The sequence below is a fragment of the Oreochromis niloticus genome, linkage group LG9 (genome assembly GCF_001858045.2).
Source record: "Oreochromis niloticus isolate F11D_XX linkage group LG9, O_niloticus_UMD_NMBU, whole genome shotgun sequence".
NCBI lineage: Eukaryota > Metazoa > Chordata > Actinopteri > Cichliformes > Cichlidae > Oreochromis > Oreochromis niloticus.
Genome location: NC_031974.2, coordinates 21,329,020 through 21,343,222, shown reverse-complemented (window position 1 = coordinate 21,343,222; position 14,203 = coordinate 21,329,020). Strand labels below are relative to the sequence as shown.

At 40.3% G+C, this 14,203-nt stretch overlaps 1 protein-coding gene across 2 annotated transcripts in view; it reads right to left on the bottom strand.

Moving 5' to 3' along the window:
* Window positions 1-14,203, bottom strand: part of pola1 (polymerase (DNA directed), alpha 1) — a 56,202-nt gene that overhangs the window by 15,574 nt on the left and 26,425 nt on the right. For both annotated transcript variants that reach the window (XM_005471767.3, XM_003443582.4), the window contains exons 34-35: window positions 12,662-12,793; window positions 3,503-3,619 (exon numbers count right to left, since the gene is read on the bottom strand). In XM_005471767.3, coding sequence (XP_005471824.1) covers window positions 3,503-3,619; window positions 12,662-12,793 — 249 coding nt within the window. The remainder of the gene's footprint in view (window positions 1-3,502; window positions 3,620-12,661; window positions 12,794-14,203) is intronic.

Below are 14,203 nucleotides of genomic sequence, written 5' to 3'. Positions count from 1 at the left end.
CCACACCAGCTCAAACAGCCATGAATGGTCTCTTGAATACTTTGCATAATTAGCAGCAATTAAAAACGTAAGCTGCTGGACTGTTAATCTCGGTGCACTGGCTCAATTCAGACAACAGTGCTGAAAAGTCAAAGTTAGCCTACTTTGAATCATAACTTACTCTATTGCAGGAAAAAACAAAAAGGAAATCAGCAGCAATAATTCAACATTAGATGTCTTGCTCAAAGGGTACTTCAGCCTTTGTTATATTGCTAAGTGGCAGCCCTTTGTGCTAACAAGGTATTTAAAGAGCTGTAATGTTGAAGCTAGCACACTAAAGGCCAATAAAGACTCAGTGATGTACTTGCGAAGGGATTCTGAGATGAATTCATAAGAAAATAAAAAGTATTTTTAATATTAGTCTAATGAATCTGTTTACTTACACACAAGAAGAAAAAGAGCAATGCCATCTTTAAAAAGTGGTTCAACATCATAAAAACGGTCAAGTTTATTCCCACGTGTAATGTGTTATATTTCGACTAGACGTGGCAAATTTCTGTCGCACCTCCACTTGTCTAAAATGTTTGTGAGTGGGAAAACCAGGACAAGAAGAGGTGCCAAAATCTGAACATCACAGAAACAACTACACTGTAAAACAATTACTGCTCTAATACTTGCTACATCATGTCTACCCCATGTGTCACATCTGTTTATTCCAGCCTCACACTGTAGTAGCAGTCGGTAGTGATACAGACGTGAGCCACAGAAAGAGTAAAAGTTGGCATTTTGCACACAGCGCCTCCATCAAGGTTCAAATCCCTCAACAGACAACTAAAGCAATAGATCAGTTTCATGTCAGTGTCCAAAATTATTCGTTTGTTATTCACCTGCAATGTGTGGAAACTTCTACTGTCTTTTATTTAATTAAGACAATAATGTAATCTGCCCATATCCTGCTTCTGATTTGCGGCTTGTTGCTTAGTTAGCCTTCAAATTACATGGCTGGTTAGAAAGGCCAATCAGAGTCAAAGCAGGGATGGGTCTTTGCACATTACAGTCAGGGGAAAGAAATGCAGTACTGTTGAAAAGTCTTGAGTGATTTTTCTATCCAGCTATGCTTTTTATGGCATTGGTAGAGCGTTTGGGGTCACTTAGATGCTGGAAAATGAAGCTGTTGCCAATCAGATGTTTTCCACATGGTGGATCCAAATCTGATGGTACTTTTCTGTATTCATAATTCCCCCAAACCACAAAGCCTCCACCTTATACAGATGGTTGTAGACACTCACTGTTGTATTCCTCTCCTGACCTTCTTCATGACATATCAAAAATTTCAAATGTGGGTTCATCGCTCCATAAGGCCTGTTGCCACTGATTTTCAGTTCAGTACTTGTGCAAAATAGAATACCTCAGCCTTTTCTCTTAGCTTCCTCCCACAGTCCAAACACATGCACTTAGTGGGGCTAGGTTAATTGGTGATTCTAAATTGCCCATAGGTGTGACTGCAACAGCCCACCCACCCACGACCCTGAATAAGGGGAATAAGGGGAAGAGAAAGGATGGATGGATGTACTGCACAAGGACAGGACTGAAAATACGTGCAAAAAAACAGCCAAATTACAAAGGAAAAGTAATCAGGAAATCTGGAGAACTATTCCTAAAGACCACTTTAAAAATGACAGTCGGGTTCCTTGGAAACAGAACAAAAATAGTTGTGGCGCATGACTTTTGCACAGCATTGTATTGCGTATGGCAAACTTGGTAGACACAGTCAGCGAAGTGACTTCTTTTTTTGAAACACGACTATCTCAGTAAAAACATTTGAGTCATGAAACAGTAAAACGGTAAATGGACTGGTTTCTCTGGTTCTCATACGGCGCTTTTCTACTTTACCCAAGCACTCAAAGCGCTTTATACAACATGCTTTATTCACACATTCAAGCACTTTTTCATACACTTTTCTATCATTCACATACATTCACACTCTGATGGATGCAATGACGATGAGGAAGCAGGTGGGATATTCAAAAATAAAAGAATGTAATCTTAACCCCTGATTCCTCACTTTGCCATCTATAACCTCTGTCTGAATATAACAGGAGTATTTGTATTGTAGTTAAGAAGCTAAAAAACATTTAAATAAACTTTAATCAAATGATGCTGCAAATTTTTACTCCTTGTTCTTAAAAGAAAATGCCAAGCCTGATCTCCACACGTTGTCTTATCTAATGTTTGAATTTGAAACAAGAATAACATTTCTTTCAACAATTTTAAATGTATGCAAAGCACCTTGCAAGCAGGGATGGAATTAAGAACAAGCTCCAGATGAAAACCTGTTCCAAGTTGTCCGGTTCATTGGAAGCGTATGGCTCCAGGCTTATCAGTTCCTTTTAGCAATGCTGGCATCTTTTCCTGACAGTTGCACATTGCCAAACAAAAATTTTGAACACCTGAGTCACATGCAAATATTACTGAGCGATGAAAACCTGAAAACCTGATGTTCTTCCCCACACAGAAAATCCTCACAGACCCGGTGGAGAATGCTTGCACTGGTATCAATAATATCTTCTGAGTATTCATCCTGACTTTTACACAAAACTGCTTATATCTGTCTTCATCATCAGCAACCCATGGATTTAGATAAAAAGGCCAAGTCTGTGGAGTCAAACCGTGAAGTAAAATGAAGACAGGCTGCAGTTTTTAAAGTAGAGAAAGGGTGCATGAACGAGCACAGAGAGTTAAATGTTTTATTCAGCCCACAGTTTAAAGTGCCACGGCCCTCAGGCACAGCAATGGCTGCCTAAGTGGCTACAGTGACAGCAGAAATTGGCCTTCTGGTTTACAACCTGTCGCCACAGAGCCAGACACAGCAAAGCAGCCGGTGGGGGTGGGGGGTGGGGTGGGACAGAAAGGAGCAGAGCACGCATGGTTAAAAAAAACGAAAGAAAGAAAAAGAATTGACAGGAGAGAGTTAAGGCAAAGGCTTGAGACAGGAATGGTAAGAATGGGACAGAGACAGAAAAGACAAAAAGCAGATTGAACTGTCACGCTCAAATTGAAAGGGAGAGTGTTTCTTTTAAATCCAGTGGTCAAACTAACAAAGTGTTCATAAGGCGGCTACCAGAGCTGGACAGACAGATGCTTTTAATGGCTAAACTACCATCCAAGCTCTTAGTGCCTTCCAAACACAGACAGAGTGGCACACATGTGCACTGAAACACAGTCGCGCACACACACACAGAAGCTACACCACAAAGTAGAAGATTGGTTTTATCAGAGTGTATATTTGAGGAAATGTGACGCTAATGAGCAGAAATGCACAGCACATATGAGAGCGGATATTGCAGCTCCATAGCACCATCAACTGGAAAAGACCCACAGAATGCAACAACCCATGCTGCTGTGGAGATTTAACTCAGCCTGGGATATATTTCTTTTAAGCCAATGGGAATGCAACGCCACGTGTGTGCCAGTGTGTGCCAGTGTGTGCCAGTGTGAACTCTGATGTTTGCGGGTGCGTTACCTCGGGTCTAAGTGTCGCCCTGCTGCAGGCGGGGCAGATGGGTCCATGCCGGGAGAAGGCGATGGGCAAACGTCTGGTCCTGTTCTGACAGGCCTGGTCCTCGCACATCAACCAGCCCTATGACACATGAAACTAGCTTAGTTCGGCCAGCTGTGAAACAGCTGCAAACACACAAAGTTTTCCAAATGTTGCGATTTGTTGCTTGTTAGTTAAATTTTTTGTGAAGTTTTTGGATGAAAATGTCAACTTGCTGCTTTGACAGAGAGAAAAACACAAAGGAAAAACAAAACAAAACCAACATTTAAAATTTAAAAAAAAAAAAAAAAAAAAAAAAGTTTTAAGATTCAATTTTTAAGGCATTTATTATACTCTGAAGTTCTACCGCAACAGTGATTAGAAATCATGTTTAAAGGATTCTTGATGAAAATTAATGTACATTTCCATCAAACAGATGAACACAGAAAACACATTCAAAGCATCCAATGTCATTACTCATTTATAAAATGTGTTGATTTGCCACTTATTTTGTTGCTAAAGGTGTTCTTAAAAAATTGGGGAGAAGAAAAAAAAACTTGTTGTCTTGAGGTGCTTTTAAAAACTGTTTCTGGTAATGAGGAAATTTTGCTGAAAATTGTTGTTTCCATTTAGCTGCTCTAATTTTGCACAACAATCTGACAAGAAATGCACTGCAAATAGGATTTGTAAAATACAACGAAAAAACTGCATGAAAAAAAAAGAAAGAAGTTTACTGACTTCACATTCTGCCTTTTCATGTTTCCTTTTCTTTACATTTCGATGTATCTTCAGCTGCTGTGTGTCAGGGTCCTGCTCTGTCATACAGGCAGAGCAGCAGACAGCCAAAACGGCAGTAGTTAGGACCTCCTGGAGTGAGGTAGTGACCCTGGGCAGGTGCTGTGGGCTAACCCTCTCAATCTCCCCATATTCTTCCAGATCACTCCTCCCCTTTCTGCTTCTTATGCCCTGTCATTACTAAAGGCGGTTTAAAGGGGAGGGGGTTAATGCCCAACTAATGACAGAGCATAAGACCCACCGCCATCAACGCCTTTGCTCCTTTCCTACATCCAGCTAGCCTTCGTTCTCCCCATTCACTCAAAATAAACCCCTTCAAAACGCTGCACCTGTCTGCCTATCAATACCACCCCCCTTCACCCACCACACATGCACACACACACAGGGTAGCTCCGATTGATTTTTAGGTCCGCCTTTGTCTACTGATCAGTTTTGAAAAGCAGCAACCAAAAGAAATGGTGAGGATTATTTTCTTTACAGCTGATTTAACCTTATATGAACAACTTTTTCCCCTGTATTGGTCCCTTTAATAATCTGTCAGGTTTTTGAAGGTTATTGTAAAAAGCAGGTTTGGCTTTAAGGATGCATTTCTCCTGCAAAATGAGGGGGGGGGAGCACACAAAACCATCTTTAGGATTTTTCTATAGTAATCCATCAGCGAACAATACTGTAATGGTACATGGACTGGTACTTACATAATGTTTTTCTACTCTAACTGAGCACTCAATCCAGTTATTACTTCACATTTACCCATTTACACCCACACCCACATATACACACATTCATACATCTCTTCATTCTATGAATTTAAACACTTTCTATCACACACTTCCACCAGTGGAGCACTTTGGGGTTTAGTATGTTACCCAGGCATGCAGGCTGGAGGAGCTGTGAATCAAACTACCAACCATGTGCCTGGCAGACCGCCCACTCCACCCCACTGAGCCACCCAGTACAAATGAACAGCACTTCAGTTCAGCCACTGTTTCTTTATGCAATTTGGACTTCACCGGGTTCCAGTGAAGTTGTGATGCTATGACGTTTATATGAGACGAGTATTTCATGTCAGGAATTTCTGACCAAAAAGCATCACATTATGGATCACTAATTGCAAAATTTGTCCCATTTTAATTTTCATAATGTACTAAATATTTTCAGTGGCAGGTCAGTTTAGGAGTTGGACTGCTAAACACCATCCTCAGTGGCCGCTTTATTAGTTACACCTTGCTAGTACCTAAAACCAGGTTTCTGCCTTCAGAACAGTCCGAATTCTTCATGGCATTGATTCAACAAGATACTGGAAACATCTCTCAGAGATTTTGTTCCATAATGACATGATAGCATCAGAGAGTTGCTGCAGATTTAGTAGTTGCACATGCATGATTTCTCTCTTGTACCACCACATCCCAAAGGTGCTCTGCAGAATTGAGATCTGCTGACTGTGGAGCCATGGAGATGGGTACACTGAACATAAAGAGATGGTCAGCAAGAATACTCGGGTAGCTTGTGGCATTTGAAAGATAGTCAGCTGTTAATAAGATAACTATGGTGTGCCAAGAAAATATCCCCCATAGGCTGAACCATTGATATAAAGAAGGATTGATCCAACTTTTATGTTCATGGCAAATTCGATCACACAGGAAAACTTGAGACCCACGTTCAGTCAACTTTTTCCAATATTCACCAATCACACTGAGCTGCAGCCTCGGTTTCCTGTTCTTAGCTGACAAGAGATGCTCTTCTGCATATCTTAGTTGTAAAAAGTGGTTGGAGTTACTGTTGCCTTTCTGTCAATTTGAAGCAGTCCGCTCCATTCTCCTTTGACCTCTTCAATTCATTTTCGCTCACTGGATAATTTCTCTTTTTGAGGCCATCCTCTTTAAAACTCTAGAGATGATTATGTGGGAAAATCCCAGTAGATTAGCAGTTTCTGAAATACTCAGACCATGTCATGTCCAAAGTCACTTAAAAATCACCTTTCTTCCCCATTCTGATGCCCGCTTTGAACTTCAGCGGGTCACTTTGACCACGTCTTCAAACCTAAATGCACTGTCCTGACTAGATATCTGTACCGATGAGCTGTTGAACAAGTGCACCTAACAAAGTGGCTAATGAGTGTATGTTCCTCTATCCTCATTCACTTAATTTAACAATTTATTGAACTAGATCAAACCAGAGACAAATACATCTAACCCAACTATTCTTCTGCAACTGCACACATTTCCAGTAACCTCATGTACACCTCACCACATCAACAAAATTCAGCAAATTTATTTATTGTGTTCAACATGAATACCAGAAAAAGATTCATTTTTTTAGAAAAAAAATTGCATGTTTTTTCTCCCCCAAACAGGAGATGAAGGTGTAGACATGTCGTCTACACAAACAGGCTACACACACACACACACACACACACACACACACACACATACAAACAGAGAGAAATTTGGCCAATCTCTTTTAAATGAAAACCAAACACACACATATGTCCCAAATCAATTAGAAAGTCCCAGAGTTCACAGCTTTACCCACAATACCCAGCGCCAGGACTAATTATCCAAACACCTCTGCTGTTCTTGTGCAAAGAGCTAGGCATCATGGGAAATGAGACTGCTTCACCATGTCTGATAAAGACACACGCAGGACAATAGTTCATGGAGGTGGGAGATAAGGAGTATGAGAGTGGGAGGCTGTAGCGCCGTCTTTTTTGTGTACTTCTTATGACACAAGCCTTGGCACACACTGCTGTTCCCATGGGCCTGATTCACTGGCACACAAACATTCAGTGTGCGTACAAACATATTCATTGGCGCCCATTCACATGAATTAAAATGAATTAACAAGGCACACATCAAAGACCGAGGAGGTTCAAAGGAGGAACCCACAATGCCCTTCTGCTCTGCCGCTGTGACCACAAAAACCCGTCCACACACAAGCCACATACCGAAGGAAATAAAAAATTAAGTTAAGATTAAGTGCGGCAGACCTGCGAGCCACATAGAAACGACTGAAAACAAGAAGCACATCAGGACCAAAGAAGGATAAAAAAAAAAAAAAAAAAAAAAGTCTAATTGAGGCATATTGCAAGAGCGAGGGCGGGGTGGGCGGGGGTGTACAGTCGGACGCGAGAATAAAGGCTCATAATTGCATAATTACAGCAGTGGATACCTGACACACTGAATGCAGACGTCAAATGAGTTCCACATAATTTAACCAAATAGAGGCAAGACCAGGCCACGACAGGGCCCACCGCGAAATGTACCCTTCCTCTGCAGCTTCTTCTTTGTTTGTTTTTTTATTTTTAAAACACATTTATCTCATCCGAAACCCTCCGCTTTGTTACATTCTTATAATTTAGGCTCTGAGAATTCAACATCACACTCGACGCTGTAGTTCATAAACCTTCCCTCATCATCTCCATGTTTATTTATTTCAGTAAGCAATGCTATAAACAATGTTCAGTTTGAATAATCCACTGATAATATTCCATAAATAACTGATCGAGTGGCCTGCAAAGTTATAGATAACCCTTTAAAGTGCTGCTACTGAGCCATTTTAAATACAGCTTGGGGAGGGTAATTAAAGTAGAGGTTTGACGATTTTGATTCAATTAATTCAGTTGTGGCTAAAACTGACAATAAAATTAGATTTGTTTCTTACATTACTTCTATACTGTAGACTCCTGCTGAGAAGCCACGCCCCTTTTTTAAGTCTCGATCCTCTGCTCTGATGGCTCACCCAGGCAATGCGTTAGTGAGGAATCCACCACTACACACTGATGCAGACCACATGTAAGGCTGCTCAGGGCTTACACAGCACCATCATTATGGATAAACCTGCACTGGTTATATGTTCAGAGAAGTTGATAGATTATCAGTCAATCTGATGTTATGGCACTCTTCCAGGAACAACAAGGTCCAATAAACTCAATTAGGTGCCATTTCTCTACTTCTCTGTAAATCATTACAGTTTCAAATCCTGTATACATTTCCAGTTTGATCATTTCTTTTAAAACTGCAGTTTACCTTACAGTGAAGTAAAGAGTAAAAAAAAGCCAGTTTAAAGTAGTTTTTCCAGCGCTGTTCTTATTTTACTCTCAGAGAGCAAACATTCACATCTAAAAAACAAAAACAACCAAAAAAAACTATTGATAATTGATGTTTTGTAAATCAAATAATTGATTAATGAGATAATTTGAGCTCCATTGTTGTACTGTATAAGTGGAGAAGCCTCTCTGATGTGACTTCTGCAGCAGAGGAATCCACCTGCCACACACACACACACACACACACACACACACACACACACACACACACACACACACACACACACACACACAGAAAGACCTCTAACTGTTTTTTGTGCTTTGGCAGTCAACACTTCCAGCTCTAAAGTGAATAGACCTAAAAATCTGTCTACTTCACAGACACGCACTCTCTCACACAGACACACACACACATATAGTGAAAAGAGCTCAAACGGTTCCACTTTGTACCTCCTCCGCTTAATCAAAGCTTCTCTATTCAACAATTTGACCTTTTGTTCAAAACAGGATTATCACCTTCTCTGGTCTTCATTCACCCTTTCTCTCTCTCCCTCCCCCTTTCTTCTCTTGCCCCTCAGCCCGTTTCCAGGGGCGACCCGCATGACGAGGGTAATTGCAATAATTTGTTAAATACCATGGTAACGGTGGTTAGATGGGAGGGGTTAAAAAAAAAAAGAAAAGAAAAAGAAAAAGAAGAATTGGGTGGTTCAGGAAACAAGCGAATCTCTCATTTTGCCAAAGACAGCGGGGATGAGAAGAGGGAATGATGGCTGTGTGTGTGTTTGTGTGTGTGTGTGTGTGTGTATGAGAGAGAGGTAGTGAACAAGTGTTTGCCCATTCTCAGGGTGCTGGTTTATTGATAATGGTGGGGGTGAGGTGGGGAGCAGAAGGTAATTTCACTAATGATTAATGTCTCTGTGGTTGGAGCTAAAGACGCCAACACATATGTATGTATATCCGTACACACACACACACACACACACACACACACACACACACACACACACACACACACACACACACACAGAGGTACAGAGCTTTCACTCTATCTGCCCAGACAAACAGCTCTATTTGAACTCTCCCTCGGCCTGAAAGGAATCCTTAATTACACAATATTACCCCTCTTCATTGCCCTGCTGTGTGTGCTGTGTCCACTGCTGTTCAGCCCTCGGTGTGTGTGTGTGCGCGTGTGTATAAATGTGTGTTACTGTGTGACGTGTAAGTATTCAGTGGTAGCAGCTGTTTCACACATCGTGACAAAGGGGCTGAGGGGGACTCACTACCCACACATTCACCACGCTAATTGATTTCTGTTCAGCACTGTGGGAGAGTTACCCTGCCACACACACACACACACACACACACACACACACACACACACACACACACACACACACACACACACACACACACACACAGAGATAGAGTCCCCTACGAAGACAACGCAGGCATCCTGTTTAATTCACTCCCAGGCTGCAAATCGACTACACTGTCCTCTACACAGTCATGTGTCACAGCCTCTCGATCTACTCTGTCCAAGAGGAATCTGCAGATATCAGTGTTCACATACTTTACTGCCATAAATCAGAGTGCCACGGCATGGCAGACTTTTGAAAACGACAGAAATAAATCAAAGTCTTTTGCAGGAGGACTACAAATCATCTTCTCAGGGTCTATATTGATGTAGCAAACGTCTTCAATTTCCCCACACTGCCATAACGGTCATGTTTCTGTTCAATAACTTCACTGACACTTTAGCTAACATAGCAGTGAATTATTGCAGTTTTATCATACATTGCATATTTCGTATGAAGACTACTTCTTGGGGCCTTCTGCTGTCTAAAAAGCTCACAAGATATAACGGATGAGGATCTGAATTGCTCGCAAAGAGGTTTATGAAACATTCACACCGATCTCACTCCAAGTATAGTTAGCTGTGTGAGGTGAGGAAGTCTCAGCTTTTTCAATTTTTATTTGTTAGAAACTAATCGTGGACTTTTTAACTTGCACTACTGGGTGCAACTCGATATTATCTGAAAATGAACATAATTCAGTTTTTAGACGATACAGTGTTTCCCTTTGCCATGACTCTGCATTCCAGTGTGACTAGATCACATTTTAACACGTGTTTCTTTGGTTTGATTTGTTACCAGAGAGAAAATCTTAAATTTTTCAGTTACGTCCATCTAAAAAGGTCCTGAGACATTTTACTCTGCACCAAAGTGGTGTACTGACCACTATGAGTGCAACAGTGTTGCCATGTTTACAAATAAATAAAAATACAAAACTAGTAAAAGTTTTGAAAATATGAAATGTTATCAGCGTCTAAATTAAGTGATAAATAATCAATAATATTACTGAATTATTATCCTAACATGTAAAGCAAAACATACATGAAACTAAGTTGCACTGTAATGCCTGCTTTAACCTTTTTTGGGACATAAGATGTCAAAGTAGTTCTGGTTTGAAACATTACAGCATAGGACTGTTGTAGGCGAAAAGGGCTATCTTCAGGGCTATGGCACTAATCCAGGATCTACCCGACCACTCTGAGCCACTTTAACTTGTGATTGGTCATTAGGAGCATGCTGATCCTCAGCTTAAGGCATCTGCCGATACCGAGAACTGAAATTAATAAACTGCATTTCTCACCGTGAGGAAGAGACAAACATTTCTATGTAAAAGGAAACATTGCTTTCCCAATTTTACAAAATATTTAGTTAGTCAAGGCCATCTGTTCATTTCCAAACCATAGAGACAAGGTGGATAAACATTTTGTAGGAAGACCAATCTTCGTTTTGTTGTTATAATAGTGTCCAACCAACTCACTGCCCGTCTTCTTCTGCGCCTTGTTCCTTCTTTTCTTTGTTAATTTTCTAATGGCTGTCATTTTCTGATGACATGGCACTGACAAAACTGTCAACTGGTGTTTCTTTTCTTACGGCCCAACTTTTGCAACGAAAGGTGAGCACGGAGAAAATCAAACTGTATGTAAGCCTTCTTCTACTTGTCAGAAAAGTATCCTTAGATTTGCTGTTATTTACAGTTGCGCTTCTTTATAATGCAAATATACTGGCATTATTTCTATAGGTATGTATATTTGACAACCATTTCATCATCTGTCAATGCACAGCTGAAAATATGAATAGGTACCAGCGTAGAGAGATGATGATTCACACTTTCACGCCTTCCATAAATGCTTAAATACAACCTGCAAAAACGATTTACGCTAGAAAACCTACAGCAAATAAAAATTGTAAATAGTCTTTCAAGTAAGTGGGTGTCTTGTATTGAGACAAATCTGCTTGATCTTTAAAGTCCATTATGTTTGATTTAAAGTAATTTAAGTTTTTGCTCATACCTTAATGACCCCGTTTCCCACATCTATCATTTAAATTTCACCTTATCATCTAAAACTGCGTGTGCGTTTTAAACTTGGTATTCAGAGTACAAATGGCCATTTAACTATTTCCATGATCATGCGCCGACATATCTTTCTGGAGCTCTTTTCCATTTTACATGCTCAGTGTGCTCTTTGGTTGAAAATGTCAGCACAGTGCCCTGCTGAGGTTTTCTTCATCTTTTGCCCAACATCCTTTTGATAGCTTCTCTTAACATGACTGCATCTGTTGCATCCCCCATTGTGTTAAATACAGTCCAACCCTTTCACAGACACTTTGTGGAAGGTCAATTTTACCGAGTTTTGACGATTTCATTACACACAGCTCAGTTTCTGTGACCACTTGAGCTTGTATTTTGTCAGCCAAATCCTTTATTTAATTACTTTAGCAACGTGCTGCTGTCGTACGTAACAAGCATAGATGCAACAATGTGGACTCAAGACACACTTGTTTATTTTTTGTTTTGTTTTTTAACATTAAGAAAGGACCATTTTCGATTGAATTAACACATTTTTAGTACCACAGAGAAAGATTTAAAATAAATAAATAAGGAAAGCAGCCAAACTAATTAACCCTAGAACCTTGATGTGCAGTTTTCTAACACTATCTTTAATATTGGGCATATTTTAGTCAATGAAATATATTAATGCAAAAAAATACATGTCAAATTGAAGTGCTTTCATTTCTACCCATACATCTCAAACTGAAATAAGAGATCACCCTATTAAAAGGCTTCAAAGCAAAACAATGAATAATCACCTGGCATTGGTGTACAAGGGTTAAAGAAAACTGTATTTATGCTGTTTTAGAGTCCATCGGTTTTTTATTTTAGTTATCTGGAATCAGCTGCACATCAAAATGTGACTATCAGAGGCAGACGGGAATATAAACAGAAATACTCACAGCGTAGTATCTTTTGATGTGGCGACGGATGTCAAGCACAAGTTTGTTGCTGATGTTGACAATGTAGTCAGCTGGAGAACCTCCACAAGGGATGTGACAGCAGCGCATCAAACTAGGCTCAACCTTTGCACCCTGAGAAAGAAAGTATATATTACATTCCTGAAAAGAAACCGCATGTAACCACGTACACTAAGCTTGCATGATCCTGTAATGAAGTAAACTAACTTTATTTTATTGATGGTAATAAAAAGAAAATGGAACCACAAATCAGGAGACATTTAAAATTCCTCCTATAGTTTGCATGCACATGTACTAAAATGCTTCAGCAGGTAGAATGGCTTCTAAGGGCAAACATCAACTATAGTCTCACTGCCTTATATGCATACTATATGAATTCATCACAGCTCCATATTTAACCCTGTAATCAGCAAACCCAGTTTTACGACACACAAACACAACCATTACCTTTAAACCTTAACAAAGACCACGTCAAACACAGAAGAGCTTAAAGAAACCCTGGGTCCAGTAGATTTTAACATTATTGTAGCCTGAAGAAAACAGGTCAACATGACCCCGGTCCCCCTGAATTGTCCACTTGACAGCAAGGTTTATAGTTAATGCAATGAAAAAAGTAGACGCACTACATACCAATTACACTAAATATAACGCCTTTAAACACTTGCTCCTTTAAACCTCAACTCCATTTACCTGTCGCACTGACAGCCGCAAAAAAAGGTTTCTGCAGGGAAGTCTGTGACATAAAAGAATGCATGTGACACCCCCCCACCCAGCCACACACTGGCTTTTTGTTTGCCTACATCACTCCTTTTGGGGAGAAAAAAAAAAAAGAAACGCACACACAGTTTTCTACCAGTTAGAGTCAATCAACTCATTTGATTTCTCTAATAGGCAGCCACACTTATGAACACACACACAAACACACATCTTAGCCTTGCTTTACTTCTCTCATTTCAGTCTGCTCTGGATGACAGCAAACTCCCTTCTTCTCCCTCCATAATCTCCTCCCCTCCTGTTCTTTATCTTTTACATGTTTCTTTCAAAAGTTCACTTTCAAGAGCAGACTCTCCTTCCCAAACAAGTTGTATCTACCACACCACTTTCTTGTTAGTCATTTTATCGCCGGGCAATTAAATGAAAATATGAAACACTCAAAGTACCGTCTTGTGACTGTGCGAGACTTATGAGAAAGGGATGATATCTTCTAACACTCCCAGTTCTCCTCTACCTCTGGCTACAAACCCCGGCCGTTATCTGGACCGCCTCATGTCCGCACACTAAATAGGCTTTTGAAAAACAATTTTAAAAGGTTTGCCATGCCAACTGCCTAAGCAGGCCATTTTGTCAACGTCTTGGTTTGTGCAGCTTTCACAGCGTGCTGATTTAACTGCCTGCGTGGGATACCTAACGCTCTATTAAAACTGAACTGAGGGTATTCCCCTGCAACCTTATCCACATTTTTTTCCCCTCTCTGCACTTAATCTTTTCATCCTCCTCTCCCGCTACCTCCATCAAACAACTTTC